This window comes from Podarcis pityusensis, assembly GCF_964106645.2.
Source record: "Podarcis pityusensis genome assembly, chromosome: 1".
NCBI classification, from domain to species: Eukaryota; Metazoa; Chordata; class Lepidosauria; order Squamata; family Lacertidae; genus Podarcis; species Podarcis pityusensis.
The window spans coordinates 69832017-69859355 of NC_138028.1; the positions used below are offsets into that span (position 1 = coordinate 69832017).

At 40.2% G+C, this 27339-nt stretch overlaps 1 protein-coding gene, 1 long non-coding RNA gene and 1 pseudogene across 22 annotated transcripts in view; 2 read left to right on the top strand and 1 right to left on the bottom strand.

Moving 5' to 3' along the window:
• Positions 1–27339, bottom strand: part of LOC308481288 — a 51496-nt gene that overhangs the window by 9836 nt on the left and 14321 nt on the right. For 2 of the 18 annotated variants that reach the window (XR_013988559.1, XR_013988561.1), the window contains exon 5: positions 1506–1599. The exons of 14 other annotated variants lie outside the window; for them this stretch is intronic. This is a non-coding gene — a long non-coding RNA (uncharacterized lncRNA). Of the gene's footprint in view, positions 1–1505; positions 1600–16787; positions 16957–27339 lie in introns of those variants that run through there. 2 more of the 18 variants (XR_013988562.1, XR_013988563.1) reach the window with 1 other exon arrangement.
• Positions 1586–26998, top strand: NRIP3 (nuclear receptor interacting protein 3). 3 transcript variants are annotated; one of them, XM_081013372.1, is made up of 8 exons: positions 1586–1812; positions 14240–14419; positions 14997–15079; positions 20077–20216; positions 22175–22227; positions 22334–22428; positions 23285–23368; positions 23656–26998. In XM_081013372.1, the coding sequence occupies exons 1-8, from the start codon at positions 1645–1647 to the stop codon at positions 23669–23671; spliced, it is 819 nt and encodes a 272-aa protein (XP_080869498.1). In that variant the 5' UTR covers positions 1586–1644; the 3' UTR covers positions 23672–26998. The 3 variants fall into 3 exon arrangements, with proteins under 3 accessions (XP_080869498.1, XP_080869499.1, XP_080869497.1); XM_081013373.1 differs by lacking the exon at positions 23285–23368; XM_081013371.1 differs by lacking the exon at positions 23656–26998 and having other exon boundaries at positions 23285–23636.
• Positions 5424–6511, top strand: LOC308481261 (cilia- and flagella-associated protein 77 pseudogene; annotated as a pseudogene). Its single transcript has one exon. The product of its transcript is annotated as a cilia- and flagella-associated protein 77 pseudogene (transcript).

Consider the following 27339-nt stretch of genomic DNA (forward strand, 5'->3'; position numbering starts at 1 on the left):
AAAGTGGTACCTCAGGTTAAGAACAGTTTCACGTTAAGAACAGACCTCCGGAATGAATTAAGTTCTTAACCTGAGGTACCACTGTACATTGATGATACACTGCTCTACCCTTCCTATACACCTGCAGGTGTGGCACTGGCTGCACTAGACCCATGTCTGGCCTTGATATTGGACTGGATGAGAACAATTCCTTGCCTTGGCAAGGGTGGGAACAGGATCAAAACTAAAGGTGTGATCATGATACATTGCGAGGCTGGCTCCATGAAATTACTCTTAACATTCATATGTCAGGAATGGGAAACCTCCGGCCCGTAGCCCAAATTTCATAATATTATCATTATTAATATTATCATCATTATTAAATTAACATATCACCCTTCTACTGGTGATCACAGGGCAGTTTACAATATAAAAACACAAAAACACTTATACATACACACAAACAAAACAATCTCTCTCTCTCTCTCTCTCTCTCTCTCTCTCTCTCTCTCTCTCACACACACACACACACACTGCCACACATAATCTGGAAGGGGGAAAGATGGTATAATTAGCCAAAGACCTGGGAGGAGAAGAATGGTTTTGCTTGGCACTTAAAGATATGTAACGAAGGCACCAGGCAAATCTCCCTGGGGAATGTTCAGAGGCCCTAATTTGGGCCATAAGCCAGTTTTTCACCAGCCCTACCCATCTGCCCCACATGGGGTGTCCTACCACCTGTGTGGCAGGTAAAGCCATGGTTATAAGGAACAATTGGAAGCCTTTGATTGCGCTTCCTCTGCAAGTGGGGCTTTTAAATTTGGTGCTAAAAGCAAGCACTTCTGGGATTGCTTCCACCTGGAAACAGGGTGGAAAACTGAGTGAGGTGAAATGGAATGGAATATTGTGAAAAAGGCTGGCTGGCTGGCTGGAACACTGGAATATTGGCTGGCATACTGAACGCTTTGGTATAAGTTCCATTTGTTTATCCTATTTCCAGTATCACATCCAAGCAGCACTGAGTTTGGTGCGATAAGCATGCACCCAAAGCTGCCTTAAATGACTTGCACGTGTGTTGTATATTGGCAGCGTTAACTAAGCTATATTGTGTCTGAGGATTCTTGCAGGGAAGCCAGTATATGCACACAGCCTTTTGATTTTGAAAGCACACTTTAGTCTGTGGTTTATACATCTGCAGCAGATGGTTCTGCTTTTAAATATATATACATATTAAACATATACCAGACTGCCTTTAAAAATAAAATAAAATTAGAAGGTCACATCTGTTTATTTTGAAAGAAAATGCTAGCTCATTTTATCAAGAGTTCTTTCCTTGAAAAGCCCAAGCTGCGAGTGAAAGATGCAAGACAGACAGCCTAGTACAGCAAAACATTGCTTTCCGCCCCCTCAAAAGGAAGCTGGTAATTCCTAGACTGATTGTGAGCCAACTCATGCCATATTCGATGTGTGTAACATATTGCAGTGTACATAACCCCTCCTTTACTACGCCGCACTGGCTGGGATACCTGCTGTTCTCAAAAACGTCACGCGGATTCTGTTATAAAGTCCACCACAATAGATCGCCGGGGCATTTGTTTCCATATAGACACTTGACAGCAGCTTGGGAGAGAAAGAAAGGCACACAAGAGGAGACAGATCGGAAAGATGTTTTACTCAGGGCTCCTAACAGACAGAAAGGATGTGGACCTGAGGGAAGCTGCATCTCTTCGACAACAGAGGAGAATGAAGCAGGCAGTGCAGTTTAACCACAAGGACTCGGCTGACCTGCTACCATTAGATGGGCTGAAAAAGCTGGGGACTTCGAAAGACACCGTAAGATGCTGTTTGTGTGTGTATATGTGTGTGTGAAAAAATCTATAGCGAGAAAACATAAGATTAAAAGGATGGATTTAAAACATTTTAGTCTGTTGATTCTAGTGGTGTTTTAAAAATGTTTTAAAGATAATGATCTCTGTTGCCTTTGGAAGCCATAGAAAATTAGCATTTTAATTAAGCTGTTGGGGATGCAGAGGGAGGATAAAGACTGAGGAAATGGTGGGGGAAGAGCTTTACATGAGATATGTTTTCTGTTTTTGTTATCAAAAATAGTTTATATTTGGTGGTGCAGCTAGGTAATTCTGAACTCTGGACTTTATGGTCTTATGGGGGGCTTTTAAGATGGAAATGTATAATTAAAAAACATACTTCAAAATGTGGTAATAAGCCACCCCAGCTCATTCTGTTGAGCAGGACCCTGGACTTCTATCCCAAAGTCCTGTCCCTGACATAACGTTTATATAGCCATGCTTGCAAGTGCAATCAAGCATCCTTTGCATTGTGATTTAAAAAAGAAAAGAAAAGATGGCCTTATTCAGCCATATTGATATATAGTCAGTTCAATGTATTCTGTACAAATGTTAGATATGTGAATTGGTCAGTTGGTGAGTTGATCAGATTAGGCATAGTTTTGTAATAAGAAAACTGGAGATCAAGCACAGGTGATGACTTCCTGAGTTTGTACTTTAGCTTCTCTTTATTAAGGTAAATTCCAGTCCTGCTGCTTCAACATGGTTCCAGTTGATTTCAGTGAAACTTCCTTCCAGGGAACTGTGTTCAGAACTGCAGCTTTGGGGCCTTATTGCTGCATTGCCTGTCTTGTCTTTTGCAGATAGCAGTTTCCGAATGGTACTAAACAGTAAAAGCAGTGTTGGGGAGAGGGTTTTTAAAATTATTCCCTTAGCTTCATGACCTTGATAGAATATTTTTTGGGGGGTGGGGGTGGGGGAGGAGTACTATGGCTGCGTTCCTGATGATGTTCATTTGTTTGGCCCTCAGTCAAGTCTATTGTCTCCCACATAAGGGGAAGCTATATTCCTTTGAGTTCTACAACATACATCTGCAAAGCTTTCTAGCTTTTGAAAATAGAAGCATACATCAGAGACACAAAACAGGATGAAAATCTATTTGAGCAGGAAGTTGTGTCCATTCTGATTTTTATCCCCCACCCCGAGTTCTATATGTTGTCTACTCACAACATTTGACGATAAGATGAATATAGTGAATCTTTTTAAAAAACAAAAACCTTTAACCTTGTATAGTTTTTATGTCACCAGAATTTAGGATTAGATGTGTAACAGTGAAAATGGAAAGTGGCAGTGTTTTGCTTAATATATAGGAGGTGTTTCTAAAAACCATACCAGTCTTTAGCCTCAGAACAAGTACTGGACAAAACTATGATTTCTGCTCCAATTTAAAACTCTGGGAATTCACACTCCAGTCCAACCTTCAAAACGTATAGTCTGACCACCAAAGAGGAGAAAATTGCACCCCATATACTGTCAGTCCATTCCTCATATCATTTGGGGTAAATACTGCATCAAGGATATGCCATTCCCCCCAAGTTGGACCAGTAGCCATTTGACACAACCCCACTGAAATTAAGTCTTACAATGCACTTGCTAGAGCCCTACACATCACATCATCCTGTAGTAATCACAATATACTCAAAAGTGAACAACAGTGTTTGAAATATATAACTAGTAAAGGGAGAGGGATGGGGCATTTAGTGCTATACCGTATCTATGGCTTTGCATAAAACTCCCTGTACAAAGATTACAAATTAGTGGTGTAAAGACTTCTTTAGCATTTTCTAGAGCAGGGGTGGTAAACCAATGGCCTGTAGCTGTATCCAGCATCCAGAAGACATTTTTGTGCCCCCTCCAGAGATCCCTTCCCAAATTTTGGTGGTTGAAGATCACCGAATCATAGAATTGTAGAGTTGAAAGGGACCCTAAGGATCATGTAGTCCCAGCCCCTGAAATGCAGGAATCTCAACTAAAGCAGCCAACAGATGGCCATCCAACCTCTGCTTAAAACCTCCAGTGAAGGAGAGTCCACCACCTTCCAAGGGAGTCCATACCACTGTTGAACAGCTCTTACTGTCAGAAAGTTCTTCCTGATGTTTAGTCAGAATCTCCTACCTTGTAACATGAATCTGTTGGTCCGGGTCCTGCCCTCCAGAGTAAGAGAAAACATTTGGCAGCCCTTTAGATATTTGAAGATGGCTATCCTATCTCCTGTGGGTTAAATCACAGAGCCTAGGACTTGCTGATCAGAAGGTTGGTGGTTTGAATCCCCACGACAGAGTGAGCTCCCGTTGCTCGGTCCCTGCTCCTGTCAACCTAGCAGTTCGAAAGCACATCAAAGGGCAAGTAGATAAATAGGTACCGCTCCAGTGGGAAGGTAAATGGCGTTTCCGTGCACTGCTCTGGTTCACCAGAAGCAGCTTAGTCATGCTGGCCACATGACGCAGAAGCTGTACACCAGCTCCCTCGGCCAATAAAGCGAGATGAGCGCCGCAACCCCAGAGTCCGTCACAACTGGACCTAATGGTCAGGGGTCCCTTTACCTTTACTTTATCCTATCTCCTCTTAGTCTCTTTTTTCCAGCCTAAGCATACCCAGCTCCCTTAACCACTCCTCATAACTGTTCCTTGATAATATTGGTCGCCATCCTCTGCACATGTTCCAGCTTGTCAATATCTTTTTTAAACTGTTTTGCCCAGAAATAAACATAGTATGCCAGATGCGGTCTGACCAAGGCAGAATAGAGCAGTACTTTTACTTCTCTTGATTAGGACACTATACTTCTGTTGACCTGGAATACAATATTTCTTGAACTGATGGTTGTGTTGTGCAAGTCCTAAAAATGTGTTCATTGTGTTTTTACTCCATGGGTCACCAAACAATTCCCCCAAATTTCTTTATAGAGGGCCCTTCTGCAGTGCTTTACAATCTTTGTGAGCAGCACTTCCTGTACACTGATGGCTTCCAAACAGAGCTGGCTTCTCACCGTCATTTTCAAGAGCAGCTGAAGTTATGAAACTATATAAAGCACAGAGTGCTTCACCTGTGTAGTTGTGAGAGTTCAGAGCCAGAAGTCAGAGAGACAGAGTACAAACTAGAGAGCATGTGGCAGTTTAAAAGGGGAGGAATGCTTATTGCTCCATGAATTTAATAAGGAAGAATAAATGAGCTTAAATAATTTTATATTTAATAGAGCCCACTTTTACACTTTAGCCACATCCACTTGCTTTGTCCACGCCAACATTTACACTTGCCCACTTTGATAAAAAGTACCCAGAAGCTTAGCTATGGGTCAATGTAGTTCTTGTCCTGAAAAGTGTTAGCCACCTATGCTTTAGAAATTAAGTGTTAACTTTCCTAAAAATGGAAGTCAAACACCTGAGATAACCATCCTCCTGTTTAACGAACATCATTTCGTTTGAAAATGCCCTCCTCCCTGCTCTCCAACCACACACACACACACACACACACACACACACACCGTATTGAGTGACTTACTGACATCTACTGAATGAATAGATCAGGGTTTGATGACACAGTGAATCACAACAATAAATTTTGCATGGTTTGTGATGTCACCCCAAGGCTTCAGGTTACACTCAAGTGGCCAGAGAGGCCTGCATCAAATATTTGTTTGGAAAGAGAGAGAGAGAGAGAGAGAGAGAGCATGAAGTGTTTGATTACTACTTATTGATCAGCAATGGAATCATTCGTAAGAAGGTACCTTGATAAGCAGAAGAGGAGGGCCAGCGTTAGTGACATTTGCCCACCCCCACTGCTACCACTGACCAGGGATGATATCAAGCCAGGGACAGAAAATGACAGGCTTGGACTGGTGAGAGACACCATGTTTCAGAACCACCTCATTCTAAAACCAGAGCTAGGAAGGACCCTCAGAAGGTGTGCAAAGATTCCTGGTTCAGATTTTGTGTATGGATTAACTCTACGCGGGACCGATGGAGGAATGCCTGAAGCAATAGGGAACTGGCGGGTAATGACACCCACTGTCACCAAAAAGAAGGAGAAGCCAAAGGACTACATAGTCATGAACTATAGAGGAATAAAAGCTGGTCTTTTCACAGCAAAGGAACACTACCTGTATCGCCAACACCATGATGTGCGCCGCAAAGGAGCTGATGGGGATAGGTTCCCAAGGGATCCACCTCGTCTTCCCGATGCCATGACCTATGGGAGGCCCTATCGTCCTTCCACCCCCTTCATAGATGTCTTTCAACATAAGTTTGGGGACCAATGGGTGGAGGAGAACCGAAAAAACTGTGTATATGTTAAAGAAAACAAGCATAAGAAAAGGCGAGGAAAGATATATGATACACGGGCTGTCATGCTGAGGAAGTATCAAATTCCAGTAAAGAAAGATCCTCTGTGGATCATGCCACAATTTCGGAAAATTGCTCCCCATCTTAACACCTTTCCAAGTCTAGAAGATCGAGTGAAGGCTTTCAAAGCCAAGGAAATGGAAGCTGCAGTTCGACATGGCCAGCTAGCTCAGGGCATTTATACACATTTGTAGATTCAGCTTTTATCAATATGCAACCTCTTTGTATGTCTCAAAAGTAACACTTGCTATGTTATGATTAAAAAAAGAAAGGTTGTGATTTGTTCTTGCTACTGACAATACAGTATTAAAATGAAGTTTCCAGCAAGAAGTTGCAATTGGTTCTCTTGTAACAGAACATACTCACTGCCAGTGAGAAAGATGGAATACATGGCTGCCACTGTGCCACCAAAGAACCACATCACAACCTGTGGAATCTGCATGCTGCCACAATTTAACACAGTGCAATAGCCCACCTGCTACATTAGCAGCGGTTGGCTTCAGTAAATAAAAGTGTGGCAGTGTTATGCAAAACTGTTAACTATAGAAGAGGTCAGAGAAGGGGCAGAGCAGAGACAGGACTGGGGATAAATTGTTTAAACATCACAGCACCCTCTATTTTCATGCAAAACTGCATTCTTAATAAATGGGAGTAACCAGGCATATGATTCTATGATTGCAGCCGACATCCAGCACAGTCAGGTATATAGCTCTACTGGCACAAAGCAAACCGCTGTAAAGAATTATAACGGCACACATCTTTGGAATTAGTGTTTCTGACTGATATAAATCCAATATTGCAATTCTTCAACACAGGTTCTTAATATATAACAATCAATTTATAGGTACACAAATGATGACACTTTTGCCACATATCTATGCCTCCTGATGTAAATTCTGTCCCCCAGTTTTGTCACAGCATTTATTGTGATTTACTGCATCAGAAGGTTTATTTCCTTTATATAAATGAAGCTGTGGTGTTTGCTTTCTCTCCTCCCACCCAGAGCTACCTACTTGCACACATCTCCAAACCACATATAAATAATAATAGGCACATTAAACAAAAGAGAGAAAACATGTTTAAGGCTAAAGTACATGTGAAATTATAATCTACCGGTATTTCTTTTTAAAAAAATGCTTACATTTGTTACTTTTTAAAAAGAAAAAGGCAGTTACAGGGCTGCAATCTGAAACATGTTTCCACTCCAGAATGAGCTCTTAAAAGGCCAATGTCAGCCAGGCAGGCGGGATTTCCAGCAAGAAAGAGGTTTGGGCCCCTGAACTAATAATTCCATGTTAGTGGAACAGCCGGTTGATTGCAGAAACTCACCTGACGTTCCCTGCCATATTATCAGTAACAAGACAAACCTCTCCATCTTATCAACATTTACAGCCTTTCTAGGACAGAACTATAATGCTCAGGTCAAATGGGTCTTAGAACAATTGTGAAGCAGAGCTCATGCTTTGTATGCAAAAGGTATTACCCAGGTTCAGTAACTGGCATCTCCTGTCAAAAACCCTGGAGAATCACCACCAGTCAGTGTTGACAGTACTGATCTTGATGAGCCAATCGTCTGGCTCAATATAAGGCAGCTTCACATGTCCCTATGTTGCCATTCCCAGCAGCCACTGGTAGCAATCTGAAGGGCGGAGGGGGGGCACCAGAAAAATGTGAGGGGACCATACCCCCTATTTTTTACCTGAACCTATAACCACGGCCCATCCTGTTCTCACAGAGACCTAACAGGAGGTACTCGGGAGAAGTTATTCCCTTATCCCCATGTAAGAGAAAAATGAAGCACACCTATCTATCATTCAGCTTGATCCCAAGGCAAGGAGCTGCAGCCAAGAATTTGTAGTCTATGCATTCAACAATTCTCGCATGTGGCCTCCCGCTTTGTACACACAGAATCATAGAGTTGTAGACTTGGAAGGGACCCCAAGGGCAATCTGGTCCAATCCCTTGCAACGCAGGAATCACAGCAAAAGAATCCCTAACAGATGGCCCTCCAACTTCTCCTTAAAATCCTCCAATGAAGGAGAGTCCACCACCTTCCAAGGTAATCCAATCCAGTGTTGAATAGTCCTTACTATTACACCAGAAATTTATTCCTAATGTTTAATTGTATTTGAATCCATTGGTTCAGGTGCTACCCTCAGGAGCAGCTGAAAACAAGCTTGCTCCATCTTCCATGTGACAGTCCTTCAGATATCTGAAGATGGCTATCCTATCACCTCTCAGTCTTTTCGTCTTCAGGCTAAACAAACCCAGCTCCCTCCATCAATCCTCATATAGTTTGGTTTCCAGACCCTTTATCATCTTGGTCAGCCTCTTTTGCACACGTTCCAGGTTCTCCATATACTTAAATTGTGATACCCAGAACTGGACATTAGCTACCCCTCCCAGTTTAGTGTCATCTACAAATTTGATTTCATCCAAGTAATTTATAAAGATGTTGAACGAACACTGGGCACAGGACACAACCCTACAGCACCCCACTTATCACTTTTTCCCAGGCTGACAAAACTGTTTGTGAGCATTCGTTGTGTTTTGTCAGTCAACCAGCTACAAATCCACCTAACTCCTTGTAGCCACATTTTACCAGCTTCTGCACAAGAATATCACGGGGTTTTTTATCAAAGCCCTCACTAAAATAAAGAAAAATTACATCCCGAGCCTTTCTCCATGAAAAACACCCAAAGGGGATATTGTACAACTAGTGTTTAGATTGAAGCTAATTAACATAGTGGTAAAAATAAAATCCAGGGTTGTAAAGATCATTTGGGAAGGCCTTTTCTGCATATAAATTCCATGTTTTATAAATTCTGGCTGTATGGTAGAGGGATGCTAGCAGAAATATCAAAGTATAATTTAACTAAAAATTTGAGGCAAAGACAGATGGTCTCACCCCTTAGTTTTTGCCAGGGAAAAAGATCACTTCCTTGGAAACAACCCGCTGATGGACTGTGTTTCCTCACCAGATTATTTTATCCACTTCATTTACTGTCCAACCTTCTCCATTCTTATAGTCCATTCCTGCAGAACATTCAGAATGCATAAACTAATGCATGATATTCCCTTTTTATTTAAAACATCACACATCTTGATAAATGGTATTGCTGTTTTAGATTTGCTGTTATTAACATGTTGTATGTGCAACATATGTATACATATATAATCTGGAGATTCAGATAATCTGAAGATTCAGATAAAGGGAGTTCTAAGCTTTTCCAAAGTGCAAATCTTCCTTTTCAGGAAGCCTCTGTTAGATGATTTTTTACTGCAGTTCTTATATCTTTCTGGTTTTCACTGCCCAGTTTCTTCTTGTTTGCATTTTTTTGTATCTTGCTCATATTTTCTAATTGTATTTCCTATAGAGACAGTTATTTGTGTGTGTTAGCAGCATTGAACTTTCTGGAAAGATGGGTTATGTCTAGAATAACTAAAAGGTCAAACAAGATAGTGCAGATATGCAAGACAGTATGAAATATTGCTTTAAATGTTACATTACACATACTAATTTTTAGCAATTACTGCCTGTTCATTATGCTGATTGCTAGTTAACTAAAATATCATGTTACTTGTCTATCATGACTCATAATCTAATATATACAGTATATATTGGCTGCTTGCATTTTACTTCCATGGCTTTTTCAGCATTTCCCCCCTGAAGTTTATTTCATTTGCAAGGCTCCAGCTCTCTACCTATATACTTCTGCTATCTATTTCTAGGTCATGCTAAAGTTAATGGTTGCATGACAAGCTACTCTACTGAATGTCACTCCTCATACAACCTCTAAGGGTCCAGGAACATTGTCCTCTTTTGCATCTTACCAACCTGCACTAAAGTACTCAGGAATAAGTTATATAATTAGGAAAATGCCCATTGTTGTGACAAAAGTGTGTGTATGGGCTTAGGATGGGGAAGAAATATGGGTCACTTCACATTTTAGTGCAAACCTACCTAATTCACACTTCCCAAAACAATATGCAAAACTAGGACAAAGCTTTTCTTTGAAATTCACACTTCTCCGAATGCTGCAATGTAGTTATCCACTCAAAAATATGTCACCAAAAATAGGTGTATTGGGGAAGTCATGCATAAAGAGGCAAGCATTAGTGAAAATATGCATAAATGTGTATTTTACCACCTAATGTATCTATGATTCCCCTTCAGGTCCAAAGAACTATAAGCAGAGCTGTGTAAAAGGTTTTCTGTAAAAGCCACTGGAAATATTTCTGAGATATCTCTGCAAAGGACAATGAGAAGGAGAATAGGAATGGGGAACATGTGACTATCCAAATGTTGGACTCCAACTCCCATCAGCCCCCAGCCAGCATGGCATGGGCCAGTCTCTTTCACCAGCTTAGCAGAGGTGGTTGTTTGAAATAGATATAGTGCGTTCTTATTGTACAACTAGGGAGTATACTATGTGTGATAGAGAAATATTATTTATAGCTTTGCCCTCTGTCCTTTCATCGTCTAATGTATATTTGCTGAGTGCTTAGTTTGTTGATGCCTGCAGAAACACAAAAGAATTCCCCAATCTTGCCTTAAGGCGTGTGCAGTCTAGTTCTGTCAAGAGTAACTGCAAGACACCAGTGATTCTCACAGAACTGGATAGCAAAGAAAAAGAAGCTGGTGCTGGGAATGCTTTGTGGAATATTTATGTTAGATGCAGACACAAAATGAATCTTGCTAGATAATATAGCTTGAACCAGGAGGGTCCATGGGAAATTTAGGAATAGCAGAAGAAGAGAGAACCACAGCAGGCACAGCCATCCTATAAACTTATCATAGTAGCTTAACTGTCATGGTTTCCTCCAAAGAACCTCAAATCTGACAAGGATCCTGAGGGTTCCATTATGGAAATGGTTAGTTACTTCACAGAAATACAGTTTTCCTTAACTTGGAGAGAGTATGTATTGTATTCAGGCCTGAGGCTTCAATTGGTGTTTTATGTGAATGTGAAGGCTGCTTTGATTCTGGGGCATATGTTTGATTCCACTTCCGAATTCTTCTTCCTATTAACATCTTTAAGTGACGTGAGATGTGAGAGAGACTCGAGTGTGGTTTTTAGTAGTGTTCCATACAGTGCTGAGAGAGTAAGTTTGTTTTATTATCACTCTCTGTCGTTATGTTGGCTTACCCCTTTAAATATAATTTACTGCTTTATGATGTAGCGGCTCAAGTTCTTTATGCGATCCCTTGTGTCATTTCTTTCTCAGTTGTTTCCCTTGTGATGTAATAAGCGTGGCATGCTCACACCCACAACCGTACTCCAGGTGTGAATATTCAAAGGCTTCAAAACAGTGCTATGTCACAGATTGCAGAAAGGACAGGGGCATTAAATAGGGATGTGTGTGTTTTATATATAAAAAGTCAGCGTCATGATATTTAAACACTTCTACTTTGTGAAGAAAGGACAGAAAGCAGGATAGAGGAAAATAATAAAAAAAGCTTGTTAAATTTAAAAGAGTACTCTCTATGATTCTCTCAGTGATTATTGATGTGTGTTTTTCAGTGTCAAAAGCAGCCTGGTGAATATTCCCTTGTTCCATCTTGTAATTCACAACACCCCCTTAGTTCATTCTACTTTCAGGAGGTGGTGAGTTGCAGTCAATTAGAACATTCACTGCAACATTCATGAGGCTGATTCTGGTTCAAACCACCCAAATCTGCTTAACAACACATTCTTCCACATGAGGGATGTGAAAATTGTTCAATGGGCTGATTGTAAAACTGCATAAAATTGGTTCTTATACGGAGGGCGTTTACCACATGCTGAAGCGGCCCAATACAGTATTCCCAAAAGTCCCTTCCAGTGCTATGGGGGTGGGGGACAGGAAGAAAGTGCCTTGATTGGGTAGTCAGGTGAAACAGAGGAAAGGGAGTTCCCTCAGAATTTATGGTAAACTGTACAATAATGTCATGAATGAGATTTTTTAAAAAATCAAGTTTGTAATGCTAGAGAGTTTTGTATAGTAAAACTCAACAAATAAATATTAAAAGCCACTGGATTGACATGGGCTGATTTACTATAAGAGTTTAAGACAAAATAACACAATCAACAGTGAAGATGGAAGAAGGAGAGAGTAAAAGTGCATAGAATGAGGCACTTCATCCTAAAGAAGGAGAGAGGGAGGAGGATGAGAAGAGAGTCCAAGGAAGAAGGAAGGGATTGGGGAAAGCCCACAGCTACAAAGTCTTGGCACTAAGAGTAATAATTGCTCAATAGTAATTTATTTGGCCAAATCAAATAAACATTGTCTGAACTTTGCATTTAGTCTTTATTTAGAATTATTGCAACCATTGCATCCCAAGTCCCAAGAAATGGGGAGTCCCAAGGCTGAGAGAATGTTCATCCTGTCATGTACTACCAAGCAGAAAATGGAAATACTAGACCCCCCTGATTCTTTATAGTATATCTTTATCCTGGTCTGGCTTTTGCACTCATATTCCCTGTTCCAGTACTATAAGACTACTTATGTAGGATATACAGTATTACAATTAGAGCAGCCTCACTTTTGTTCAGGGAAGCTCTATGTCTTTAATGGCTATGGCTTTGGAAATGCAGCAGTTGGAAAGCAACACAACTGGAATTTGAATGTCATGAAGTTGTTAAAGGCATCCTTAATAATAAATGCAGTTCAATCCAATGCATGTTTACTCAGAAGCTTCCAGGCTGCAAGTGTCTGCATGCCTTCAGAACTGAGCAAAATATCTTCAGCATCCCAGAGCCAAAGGCAAAATGAAAAACCTGCCCAGGAAGTCCACAGAACTCAACTGAACTTTTTAAATTTTCCACATAAAATCCCTGATATACCTGTGATTGGAGCTGTTCTAATGCAGAGAAAACAGTGAATGGGCACCACAAAACCACATCCTCAAAAATTATTTCCCCAATATCTCCGACATTAGCCTACTGTGTTTGTGCGCACATTAAAATAATAGCAACATATTTATGCCACTTACTAAATTTTACATGCTGCTTCACTCTTTAGTGATAAATATACTCTCCTTTAGAAAATTAGTGATAATGCTTTTTTCCAAATTGCACTCCTGTCCCCTGTATGTGAAATTGTTTTCCTCATCCAAGCAACTAAATATGTCAAAATGTCCTGAAATATCTTTGAACCACCATTTGTAAATACTGAATGACAACAGAAATTATCCACTCCTTTATAAATTTCAGCCTGCCATTTTCTCCATGCAGAACCTTTGGGATGAGGACTTTGTTGACTGCAAGAAAAAAAAATAGGTATAAAAGGAGAATTCCCTAGATGGCAAGATTCAGGTTTGAGGAAAGTACTCTTCAGTGAGAGAACCCAAGCAGAGTTTTAAAAACACAAAATATGTAGCAAAGTAAAGCGTGGAAATAAAGGCAATTAGACCTTTAAAATATGTTCATATGAGTTGCAAAATGCTCCTCTTCCTCAGTATAGGAAAATACCACATGTTTGATAAGTTAAAAATTAGGTTACTTACAAACTCTTCAAAGGTCTGATTCATGTGCTTTTCCATATAGCATTCAGAAAAAGCTGAACAGACAACGAAACTTGACTTAGTAAAAGTGGTGAAAGTTCCTAAATTATTGATAGGGGAACTCAAGAGTTGCTTTTAAGAGCCATTCAGCTAAACTGAAGTAACCAGTTTAGACTCTTCACATGCTGAGCTTCTCAGACAGACTAAGGAGAATAAAGTCTTGATTACCTACTCTCTCCCAAGCTGAGCTACACCTGCCAGGACAGCTAACTCTATGGTCTTAACCCCTTCATGCATTAATTAGACTTAACCTTGTTGGTTATAGGAGGTTGGTTATCCCACAGATTTTAGGCTGAGTCCTGTTCTTTGACTTTTCAACAACAAAGGGCTACATACTTTGTCACACTGTATGTGTGTGTTTAGATACAAACATACATATTTAATGCTGCCAAAGTATTTTTTTCTTGAGTTGCATAAATAATGCATGTATTTAAAGGACAGCATTATTCAACTGTTTGGTTTCAATCAACCTATATTTCCCCCTACCCTAATTTTCTTTTTCTTTCTTTAAGCAACCACACAACATCCTCCAGAGACGGTTGATGGAGACAAACATGTCCAGGTTGCGCCACAACCGGGGCAGCTGCTCTCAGAAGAACGAACTCTCACTCCAGACAAATAAACTGAATCAAATGAAACTGGATGGCCCAAAGAAAACAGAGCAAGAAGACCTCATCCTGGTGTGTTGCCAGGTATGCTTCATGGGCCTACATTTGATATTTCAGCCAGTCTTCCACTACAGTGAGAATGCTGCACCCAATTCCCTATGTGGCTGAACCCAAATACAGCCAAAGCTTTATGCGGCGGCAATATCTATGATCACAGCAGCATTTTTAAGAATCCATTGTGACCATGGGGGATCATTCTTAGTAGCTGCATCTGTCTCCACAGTGTGTGGTGGGGTTACATTTCATGTTTGCTGGATGAATACATGCCTGGAGCCATCATGTGGAGGAAAAAATGCACAGTGTGAACCAAGCCATACATAAGATAGGCAGATAAAATTGATGAGATTATGAAAAGCACATCCTGGCTGATGGAATACTGAACTTGAATGAATGGTCACGTGTAAAGCTGGAGAATGAATTTCTTCAAGAGTAGAATTAGTAACTGAGAAATCAGCCCTCCACTGGTGATACAAAAAAGGGTTCCACAGATAGATCACAATGGGGGGGTGGTGGTGTTTGTTTCCAGAATGCTACACTACAGCACAAATAAAAATCGAAGCTGTCAGTTGATTCTCTCAAATACTCTGTTTTGCCCCAACAGTGCGCTGGGAAGGAACTGCAAGTTGTGGTTGATACTGGATGTCAGAGCAATATCATATCATCTGCATGTCTCGAGCGACTAGGGTAAGGAGTTCGTTTTCTAGACTGTTAGTTAAAAGCATGTGACAGTGTTCACCTGACCTCACTGCTGCACACCAAGATGGACAGGGGAAGGGAGCAGGTTAGTGCATTGCAAATCTACCAGTGGGAGTGCCAGATCTGCTTCACTAATGCATTTGCACTGTGCTGACTTGGCGAGCACGCTTCTTTACCTTTAAGAGCTGGATGGCAGACACAAATTCCACTGGGGATGCTTTTTCCCACACCAGGAAACTGAGTACTTGTTGAATTTCTATCTGTTGCATAACTTTTAAAGGTAAAGGACTGCCAGACAAAAAGTTGACAATTTTGTTCTAGAGCAGGCATAGGCAAACTCCAGCTCCCCAGATGTTTGGGACTACGATTCCCAGCAACCCTGACCACTGGTCCAGTTAGCTAAGGATGATGGGAATTGTAGTCCCAAACATCGGGAGGGCCAGAGTTTGCCTATGCCTGTTCTAGTGTGAGTTCTCATTCAACAGGGAAAAGTTGTAGCTTAGTGGTGGTGATGTTTTACATGCAAAGCAGCCCTTGAGTCTTAAGAAGAGCAGGAAAGACTCCTGACTGAAACCCTAAGAACATTAGAAAAACCTCGGTCTATGGTGTTATCCAACAATCAAGTCCAGGATTAATTTCCCACAATGGCCAACCATACGCCTATGAGAGGTTCACCAACATGATGTAAGTGCAATAGCACTCTGGGCACCTATTGCCAGCTAGTGCAGACCAGGGATGCAGAACTTGTGCCACCCCAGATGCTGATGGGAATTGCATTCCAACAGTGTCAGGGGGGTGGTGGCACAGGTTCCCCACTTCTGAACTAGGTGGTAACAATACTGAACTAGATAGATCAAGGAACTAGATGGGCTTGGGATAAGGCAGTTTCCTAGGGTGTTGCAACGTGAAAGTAGGTTTGCCAGCTTTTCAAACTGGTTACTGTAACTGTGTTTTTAACAGCAGTGATATGAAAATATTAGCAAGCCAGGAAAATCATCTCTATACTTTGACCTTAAGTCTACCTTCTGCCCACTTCTGCTTTGAGAATAACTTTGTGTCTGTGGCTATGGTGCTTTGGAGCCCTCTCTACAACTGTGTCCAAAAGAGGGAAAATGTTATCTGATGTTTGTAGTTGGAATTCCTTTTTGGAGTGTATCTCATGTTAAGTTTCTCATAAACATCTTGTTACAGGAATACTGATCAAACAATGGGGGCAATCAGATGCAAATGAGATTAAAAGCTGTATCTGCAGAAATTCCCTCTTCTATACAACTATTAAAAGTGCAGGAGTTCTGCCCTCTATATAACCACTCTAAAGCCAACTGCTAGGAGGCTGAGTTGCCTGCTTTTGATCTGGCCCCTGCTAAGGTGCCTTTAAGGGCTGTTTGATCTGCAGCAAATTAGCAGATGATGATGTGTGTTTCCATCTTGTGAAAAACTTGCTAATTCCTGCTTTTCAAGATGCTATGAAAGAGACAAGAGCAGGTCAGGCCCATTTCTTTTTCTCCACCAGCTGGCAATCCACTCAGATGCATTGTTTGGTATGTCAGCAGCTAAAATCCATGTTGCTAATTGCAAAGGTGATGATAGATGTCTTTGCTAATTATTTATAGCTGTTAGCTTGTATTCCTCCTTTTTAGATACGATATTGTCTATTTTTTCTGATTGTTACGGCCTTTGGCTGCATAACATGATGTTGATTGAATTGATAAAAGGTTTATTCTGTTTTACTGTTAATCTTAACATCCTTCGAATTCACGTTCTCTTCCAGTGCACCAGTCAGATGTGGGAACACCCTAGCCATTTAAGAAAGACTTCCAAGGCTCCTCCTCTCTTGAATGTCTTATCATTTGGTGAATTTTTTCCTTTAAAAAAAAAAAAGAGCAAAGTAGTGTGTTGCAGTGTGGAGTACTCTTGTTCAGGGTTTGGGGCAGCCATCTCCTTGCCCAAGATACTCAGTTTCGATCCACCTCCCTTGTTCTGCTTCCCATCAAAACAAACAACATCCCATGGGCCCTGAGCACTGGGCCCTCCCTTAGGCTCTTCTCTTGTTTCTTTTTCTGTATTTTTGCAAATGTCGGGAGTTATTTCAAGCTTGCTGGTGCCTCTCTTGTGTGTGGATGGTGCTACTTTGGCTAAATAAAGATCTGTATGCAGATTATTAGTTTGTTATTGGTATAGGATGAGTTCTCTGAAGGTCATGCACTCTTCCTCCTAAAGTAAAGGGACCCCTGACCATTAGGTCCAGTCGTGACCGACTCTATTCAACCCTTGTGCTTAAGCTGAGCCATTTTCAGTATCAGTGCCCTATCTTGAAACATGTGAAATGCAAATGAAAAAAGTGCCTCTGAGCACATAAGGAGTGTGTAAGCCTTGCCACAACCCAGCACATGAATGTGGGCCTTTGTCAGAAGAGTTTTTATACTCAGTTGTTGTGACACAGTGGGGAGAGTTGAACTCCAGTCTGCTCTAATTTTTGAAATTATCTTAAAACCTTGTGTGCTCAGACTGTGCAATCTTAACCTGTGCCAGGGAAATTGGAGCCTATATTTCTTGGGGAGGAGGGAAGGAAGGAGAGGGAACATTGAATGTAGTACTCGCCATATGGTGATCTGTTCTTTAGCCATGTATCTCAGCCAGAAGTACTGTCTACCAACCAGGGCAGAACAGAGCATGCTTCCATGCCAACACACTGATAAATGTTTAAACTTTAGCTAACCAAATGAGATCTTGCTTGACAAGGCAATAAAAATTAACATGGGTTCATACACTGACTTGTTTAACTAAAAGGCAGGCACGAGTGCACTGCGATCAGTGCCCATGTCATAGAAGCATTCTTATCTCCTATAAGCAGATCTTAATAATCTGAAGTATAGAAGATCGGGCCCAAACTAGTTAGTCTCTAAGACTAAGGCAGTCTCTGCCTGCCAAGTAAAAGGATTGCTGTTCTGAATTCTTTGCATGGAGGGTGGGATACAATTTAATTATCAAGCACAAAACACACATTAAGTAATTGCAATGTACTTTGCAGAAAAGGGCTATGGAAATTATTAACATGTTAATCAGAATATTTAACGATGGCAAATTATATAAAGGACTGGGCATCTTAGCTATCGGAACTGGTCATACACTGTACTATATTTAACTTGTTGGAAGATCAAAGGAAGAAAAAGTTGAGGAAATGGATAGAGCATTTTTCTCGTCTTTTGCTCTGATCAATCTAGCTCATTTAATAGATAGGAGAATGGGTTCTTCAAAGTAACCGTATCAAAGTGCCTTTAGCATTGACTCATCTCTGCATAGGTCATAAATCAGTCACTGATGACTCATATTGCAAAGCAGTGCAGTAGAAAAATACCACAAAGGAGGCACAAATGAAAGTAGGTTCTCATGGAAAATGAAAGGAATTATAGCTATTGGACAGACTGTTTTTAAAAAAACAAAAAACAGTCAGTCCAGTACAGGCACACTGTTAGGACAAAGCTAAGGGTGAGGAGGAAAGAATAACAAGCATTATGGAATTGTGAGTTCCCTCAGAAGTACTTGGTTTGACCCTATGGAATGTCACAAATCCACCGAGACACTGTCTCCTGTGTAGGCCCCACTGAAAGAAAATGAAAAGGAAGGATTCTGTAAGAGCCCAGCCAATAGTATGTTGTGATATCAGAAGCATTTTTTTTAAAAAAAAAACCCTTTTAAAAATAAATAACTAAATGTTTATATAATCAACATTTTAAATGTAACATCTAATTTTAAAAGATCCCCGAGATGTATACATTTCCCCAGCTCTCTCTGTCTCATCTAATCGCCTACCTAATTCCATCATGCTCAGCTTTTCTTTTCCCTATAGAAACTCTGCTCTGGTCATCCTAGGAAGGTCCAAACATGGTGGTTGCCCATAACCCTGTTTGGATGCTGTTAGAGCATGGCTGAAAACATGGGATGCAGCCCTGGAAGAGATTCATTATTCAAGGACACCTCTAGAGATGCTGCAGGAAAGTGGGTGTCCTGAACGCACCATCCCGACCTTGTCAATTATGTAATGGGGCAAGAAATTAGCACAGACTAAACTCCCCAGTGGGTTTGATCTGCAGGGATTAGATATCCTATCCGAGCTCATCCAATTGCTGAAATAAGCACAGTGATGAAAATGCCCTAAGAGAAAACAAGTCTAAGAAACAGAGGGAAGAATTCTCATTTTTAGCTGGATGGTAGTTCTGGTAGATCAGAAAAATCGCTAGACTCTTCTTGAGCACTCCCCAGACGTGGTCTTGGTTTAGCGTAAAGAGGGGGCATGTAAGAAATGAAAAGAATCCAAATAATCCTCAAATGTTACTTGACAGAGCAGTAGAACATTGTGTATTAGCGAAAGACAAAAGGCTTGCCAGGTTTTAATGTCTTACTAATTTGTTCCTTTTTCCCACGAGTCAGGCTAGCACAATCTGCCACAGAGCAAAAACATCCGTGCTTTCTTCTTTCTCTGAAAGTGCCCGTTGTCACCCTTGTTGTTCATATGAATTTTAGACATATTGGCACAAAGAATAAGATGTAACCAAGAAATTAAAAGTATAAGAGTGGGACCGAGACAATATAAATTAAAAGCATTTGCAGACAATGTAGTGATATCTGTAGAAGAACCAACAGAGTCAATCCCGAAAGAATTACAAGAGTTAAAAAAAGGGGGGATGTAGCAGGATTTAAGATTAATAAAGACAAATCAAACTCTTGGTAAAAAATATGAATGATGAGAACAAAAATTACAAGATGTGTCAGGACTAAAGATTGAAAGAAAGGTAAAGTATCTAGGTGTATAGTTAACAGCAAATAATATAAAGCTGTATAAAAATAATTATTTATCTGTATCAGATACTAATTACAGAATAGGAATAACTATACTCAGTTCCAGGATACAACACAACACAAGTACTGGCATCCTAAAATGAACAAACTCCTGACGTAAACCCAGTGACTTTTTCCTTGTGCAGATTAAAGGAGCACATGAAACCCTTTAAGCCCGAAGGCGAGAAGATTTCATTGCCACACAGTATGAAAGTGATTGGCCACATAGAACACCTGGTTCTTACCATGGGGACTATTCATGTGGACTGTTCAGCAATTGTGGCAGGTGAGTGTTCAGGCAGGTTAGATGCCATACAAGTATAGTACTTGTCAAACCTATTTTTGTACATTATGGTGCAATTTGTAAGTTTATTTGGTAAACAGGTTTGAGAGGCTTTTGACTTGTTTCTAAAATCTGTTGGATTGAGATTACAAAAATATGTTGTGGTTGTACCCTGAGAAGCCAAACCTCTCTCAATTCACTGTCAGTTTCCTTTTTTTAAAAAAATCTATTTGGTTGGATCCAGACTGAATTAGTCGAGCTTAGGGGAGTTAGTGTGGCATTCTTGTTAGAGTATCTTTCACCATGACTACTGGCTCTGCAGGTTAGGGCAGATGGAAGCTGCAGTCTAGAAGCATCTGGAGGACATCAGGTTAGGGAAGGTGGGCTAAAACAGTCTTAGCCAACCTGGTGCCCTCCAGCTGTTTTGGACTACAACTCCCATTAGAGCTGTTAAGCATGTTGGACTAGGACTGGGAAGACAGGTTCAAATACCCACTCAGCCATGAGGTTAACTGGATGGCCTAGGGTCAGTCACTGCCTTGCAACGTAACAGGGTTCTTGTGAGGATAAAATGGGATAAAGAACCATGTTTGCTTTCCTGAGATCCTCAGAGGAAGGGTAGGATATAAACTCTTTGTAAAAGGAAAACGCAAAAGCCTTACTTGCCACTGATTTCAATGAAAACTAACCAACATTAATTCCAATCCTCTAAGTGCAACTAACTCACTCTGGACCCAACCCTATTGGATTAAAGTGACTCACAGTGGAAGGACCCATCCTCAGTAATGGAACACATGCTTGGAATGTACGAGAACACAGCTTAAATCCCTACTTCCTCAAGTTTAAAAGGATCCTTGGAAGTCTAATTGAGAAAATTCTATTTAGCCTCACTGTTGCCTCTGGTCAAAAACAGTTTGTAGGTTTCTGAAACAATATGAAGTCCTGCAAAACCCATTTACCAGAGATGAAAGTGGGATAAGTACATATACCAGAAGTTGAAATTCCTTTTTCCAATTGCCTTTTAAAACTATCTTTCAGCTGCCTCCAGACAGCTACTTTATAAGTTCAATTTCACACATTTCTATGTGAATTTAAGCTTGTGCTTTGGACAGGAATGCTTTGGGGACTGACCAAGAAGGGGATTATAGTTAGTACATTGTTTTTCCTAGCTTAATTTGGGCATGCAGAATCATGTTCTCTTAGAACAAGTGAAAGTATTAAAGTTATTAAGCACCTCTCAATATGCTTTTCCCGCACCATCAAGTAAAGACAATCAGACTACAAAGTTCTGGGATTAAGCAGCAGGGTTACAAACTCAGAGTATAATTTATATAACTGTATTAGAAATATCCATATATTTATTTGGATAATAAGTATATATGAGTATATATGAACTGAATTTTAACTGTTAAGTGTCATAGTGATACACTAAACCCTAAAATAAATAATAATAATGATAGAGTATTATTTCCAGGCAGTACTGGCACCTCTCATGTATAAATGACAGCCTTTACGATTCTAAATTTGGCTCAACAGAAACTACCCTGAGACCACTAAGAATTCTTTGCCATCAGCAATGATTTCTTATCACTGTTCTACAGAGGAATCAATTCAGTGACTTAGATATAAGGAACAGGTCACAGAAAGAATGGTTACTTGCATGAAAAGAAAATTCAGAAAAGAAAAGGAATTAATACATCCTTCAGCACTATTGATTAATACTTGGCTTCACAGAACAAGCAAAGGATTAGATTTACATAGTGACTGAACTATTAAGAAGGGTAAAGTTGAGGGAAGAGCAGGTTCTTCTCCAGCTGCTTTAGACAAATTGAGTTGGCAGGGACCCCTCCACCGCACTAAGGGACCTAACACATCTCATGGAAATATGAGCTCGTGTATGTGTTAGATTGATTCATCATAGCATTTTATCTCTATCTGAACATGTTTCTCTCCCTTTCCAGAAGATAATGATAAAAACTTCTCCCTGGGGTTACAGACACTGAAATCTTTGAAGGTAAAACTCTGTTCCCCTCCCAACTTTTGGTATCCCCTATTTTCTTTTACTGAGGTGATCTTAACCTGTTGTCTAATTTGTTTTCTTATATTCCCTCTAATTTTAGTGTGTGATAAACCTTGAAAAGTATCACTTGATCTTGGGGAAGACAGACAGGGTAGAAATTCCTTTTGTCATTAATGCCTCTGCACACGAAGATAAGTGAGTATTGAACTCTAAAGCTGCACAGATATATTTAGAGTGACAATATCCAATCAGTGGCATAGTGAATATCAATATTCACCAATATCAAATCAGTGGCATAGTGAATGTGTGGAGGAAATGGATCCTGACTAGGGATGGCATATAATTTGAGGGTTTCATGATAGTTTACCATGTGCTATCCAAAGTATGTTTAGTGCAGCACGAAAAAGCTGCTGTAAGTAGAGAACTGAACGGTGAAACTGTCACATTATTGAACTCGCCCCTAGATGTGAGTGAAGAAGATATGAATATTTTTAAGGTGTTTTTTTTAACACCAATCAGACTGAATATGGTTTAAAACATTGGTTCTAATTACCAAAGCCTATCATACAGGCAATGCGTATATTTTCTGCTTCATTTGGCGGGTTTGCACTGGGATATCCTGCTTTCAGTAAGTGCTTAGGACACACTCCTGCATTTTAGTCAGGGAATAGCATGGAAGTTTCCAAGAAAGGGAGTAAGAAAGAGAAAATGAGACAATGGTATACCATTCAGCATTTTTAATGTTGATGGGGACTATATTGCTCCTGGGCATGTGTGTTAACTGTACCATGGGAGGTTTATTTCTGGAATATTTTCCCCCCAAAGAGGTATAGTATTACAAAGGTGATGAAATAGGCTCTTTTCAAGAATATAATAAATTAGGCTTACAGTTGCCCCAAGTACATTTGTGCCCCCTTTCCACAATTTAAGTGCTGATTAGGAGTTTGAGAAATAATATATATAGGATCTATGAAATCAGAGGTTTTAGGTAAGGAAATATATTTTACACACAGTTATGAGGTGCCTTGCTTGCTAAACAGTTATTTTCTAGGGCACATCCTCATGGCAGCCACCTGCGCTCCTGGTTCAGAGCTGTAGGACACAGCTGGAAGCCTGGGAAGTGTCCCTGGAAAAGGCAGGTACCTTTTTCCTCCAGGATATCCTGTGCTGGCCATACAGGTGGTACAGCCCAGGCTGGTCTTGTAGCCATCCCTGTCAGCAGAGTGGGCAGGCTGGGAAGCAGCATGGGTTGCATGCAGCCCCTGGTGCTTATGGAGTGTGGGGTTGAACGACTGCATGAGCACATCCAGCCCCCAAGTTAGCGCCATGTGCATATGTATTTGCTATAATGAGATCGAGCTTGGCAAAAAACCAAAACAGAGCCAACTCTTTTGTCACACTGGTTTATGCTTCTCATTTCAGCACTTCTGAGGCCTGAAGAGAATGCACTGCTGGCTTCAGAGAAGAAGGCTTTGTGACTGAAAGGAGAGTCGGCAATACTGATAACCCCACCTTGCTAGACTGTAGCTAGCTTGTAGCTAAATGAAGGAAGGAGTCTAGGGCAACTTCAGGCATTCACTCACCATGCCAAGAGTCTGGACAGTGGACTTCTAAAAGCACATCTGAGTCCACTCTTAAAAATGATGTCCTCTTTATGGTCATCTAAATATGAAAATGTTTCTTTTACATCTTTTTTGTTATGAATGGAAATTATATTGAAATGAAATGAATTGCCTCTTGTGAGACTGAAAAAGACAATTTTTATAACTTTTGAACTAATTGTATTTAGCTGCAATGAGAGGCTGTGAGAATCAGATTTTTAGAATTATTTTTAAACAGAGAATGATTAATAATTGGACATGATTGGGTTCAAACCAGAGCTTATTTACAATTAAATAAGTTCATCCAAATGCTCACGTAAGTTGAAGAGAATATATTTTTTTCAAGGGTACTGAAGGTGGTATGATGGAACTATTGTTGCTTGTATTATTAGATATTTTCCAAATTTCAATATCTCAGAAAATGTTGTTCTTGATTTCTCATTATGAAATATTGATGTCAACAGTAAGAAGGTGGAGCACAGTTTAAATCTATATAATACTCAGCTTTTCATAATAGCATAAGTAACTGGATTTCCAGATTTTAAACAAATTATCTAGAACCACAGTGTAGCATACATAAGAATTTTAATGTCTACTTGTTCTGCATTAATATTTTAGTTTATTTTCTTCAAATTTTGTTGCATAATTTTCTCAGTTGTGATTGTTTTAAACTGTATCTGTGAGCCTTTTATTAGCCCATAACTCCTGGCAAAAAGATATTATCAGTAGACATGGACAGACCTCTAAATAGTTACCAACATTTTGGCATAATAATTTTCATCACTCCTTAAGGCTGGTTATGAGATAATTTTGGAAAAAAACATTTCATTCTTGGTTTAAATATGTATTTATCATCTTAATGCCCAGATACTTTTTGCCTTTGTATCTCCAAGGTATTCTACAATATATATATTACTAGAATTTCAGGTGTATTTACCTTTATCTTGTAAGCAGCAAATTCACCAAATAATCTAAAAACATTGAGTTCTGGACTGATTTTTCAGCATGGTTATTGTTTTATAGTATAAAACCAGATTGAGAAATGAGAGAAAGAGAGAATGAGTGTACTGTATATAAAAATACACTGTGGGAAACAATGTTGCTATGGCAGCCCCTTCCATTTTCTCTTAAAAAAATGAATATCCGTGTCCTGTCATACTCCCTTTGGGGTCATTCTCACTAATGGCATGACTGCTTGATTCCCAAGAAGAGCAATTATCACTCAATATTATCCACCGAACAGGGAATTTTAACACTTACCACCAGAGACAATATTACAGTAATGATATCTATTCAAGCAGGCTCTCCACTGTTCTAAACATCATATGATGAGCCACAGGGAAAGACAGAACCACTTCTTCCCTGCTCCTGGGACAGCACCTTGTTTCTTTTATTCCCTTAGAGCACAGTGGTCCAACACATGGCCCAGGGGCCATGTGTGACCCTTGAGGCCTTTTTTGGCGGCTCTCAGCAAAATTTGATGACCCCCCCTCAGCCCTTGCGCTGCCCTTGCAAAGCTGGCTAAGCAAGGCACTGGCTTGAGGAGAGAGGCATGAAGACTCCCCCAGCCTCCTTCCCAAAGCCAAAGGAACTAGGAGGGCTCTAGGTACCTGTCAGAGCCTCATGGTGCCTCCCAAAAGTCCACCTCACTTAGCCAGCTTTGGGAAAGCAGTGTGAGGGATGGGGGAGCCTCAGAATTCAGCCTGGCTTCCCCTCCCTGCACATGTGTGACAAGGCAGTGTGCAGCCCGTGGGCTTCATGTTGAATCACTCTTGCAGTCCACTTCGTATGAAAAGTTGGACCACCCTGCCTTAGAGTCTCATAAGTCAATAATGCTGTATGCTATGACACACTCTTCAGCGAACTATCTGGTTTTCTCCATTAGGCTGATAATACCACAGACAATTCCTGTCCTATAACTTCTTGGCACTGCTTTCTATAAGGGTCTTGAGCTTTTTGCTACCAGCAATAGGTATTCTTCAATTGGTTCTGGGTGATACGTTTAGTTGTGCAAATTTACTCAAAAATAAGTGTGTTGTGGCCGCAGTGTGGATTAACAACATGTGTAGCACATAATTGTCTGATTGTTTCAACATGCAGTTCAACTTGCACTAGCAGCTACGTTACAAATGTGTTGAGCTGCAAACTGAAGTGTGCTCAAGCAATCGTAAAACTTATATAGTATGTGCTCAAGTCTGCATATATCTGCTTAACCCATATTCACAACAGGCTACGGTGGTCATACTTGTGCACCAATCCATAGATACAAAAATAGCAAGCAATATATACAGGAAAATGATCTTACACACATGCACTCTCTTCCTTCCTGAGAACACGGGGAGCTGTTTTGTATATAGACACCCCTCTCCCTTGCTCCTTGTTCAAGCTATTTTCTCTAAGCTTCTGTCCATAGTACACCTCAAGCCACCATACCAAGCTCCCATATATGGAGCTGTATGGTTAGCTATACGACTATATGATTAGCATCACAGATGTGCTTCTAATTACACCAGTTAATTAAATGCTTTGCAGGAAAGAAGCTTTGGTAGACTTGGGTGTGGGTGGGTGTTGTCAAACCAACAGGATGCAATACACACTTTAGACACAACAGATCCCTTTTAAAACTTATCTAGTAGACTTTGTACTGAATATGCACTTACATTTTGAAGAACCCTAATTAAATTCAATGGAAATAAGTACTGGCATTGAATAAAAAGGGGTAGAGAACCAACGCTTTTAGGCTAGCGTTAGTTTTCAATATTTGATCTGGTTTGGTCATTCTGGCAGTGACCACAAAGAATATGCAATGGCTACAACATCTTTAGCACTCCCAAACTAGTATATATATTTTAATAATTTGTAGTTTGGCTTTTTGCAATGGGTTTGATAACATCCATGTACAGCGCTGGTGTTGCTCACAGATTTGAAGTATAAGTGTTTGGATATATTTTTATCTTTCTGTGCATCATTGCCCTCAATACTTATATATCTATATTTACAAAACAAAACTTTTATGTGTTTGCGAGGTGAACTGCACTGTGTGTATACCTGCCAACATGTAGTTGAAAAATAAAATATATTTGTCTATGCTACTTATGTGGCATTTGGCTACTTTAGTGTTTATTACTGTGATGATTATGAAAATAAATAAAATGTAAAACTTCTATTAAGGTGTTTTAATTTCTGCTTTATCTTCTCTCATGGTATGTTTTGACAAATACACACCCTGATCCAGAACCCTCGGTGCTTTCTGGTTCAAATATGGTAGGCCTTGTGTCCTACATTACTAAGGGCAGTCCTAGATTATTAGTAGTAGTAGTAGTAGTAGTAGTAGTGGTATTTCAATACCATCCTTCATCCAAGAAACACAGGGCAGTTTACAATATAAAAAGACAAAAATTCATACCATAGTATATCTGAATGGCAGTCTGGTCTGAGCCCAGTTAAAAGATAAAGAACCATAACAAGGGAAAGCTGTAGCCTTTAAGTTGCTCTTTAACTTTTA

Bases quoted from the DNA above. Each gene is read 5' to 3' on its own strand.
- NRIP3 (XM_081013371.1), top strand. From the start codon at position 1,645: ATGTTTTACTCAGGGCTCCTAACAGACAGAAAGGATGTGGACCTGAGG. The intron at 14,420-14,996 runs GTATGCTTCATG...TTGCCCCAACAG, and splicing joins TCATCCTGGTGTGTTGCCAG to TGCGCTGGGAAGGAACTGCA. The intron at 15,080-20,076 runs GTAAGGAGTTCG...TTCCTTGTGCAG, and splicing joins GCATGTCTCGAGCGACTAGG to ATTAAAGGAGCACATGAAAC.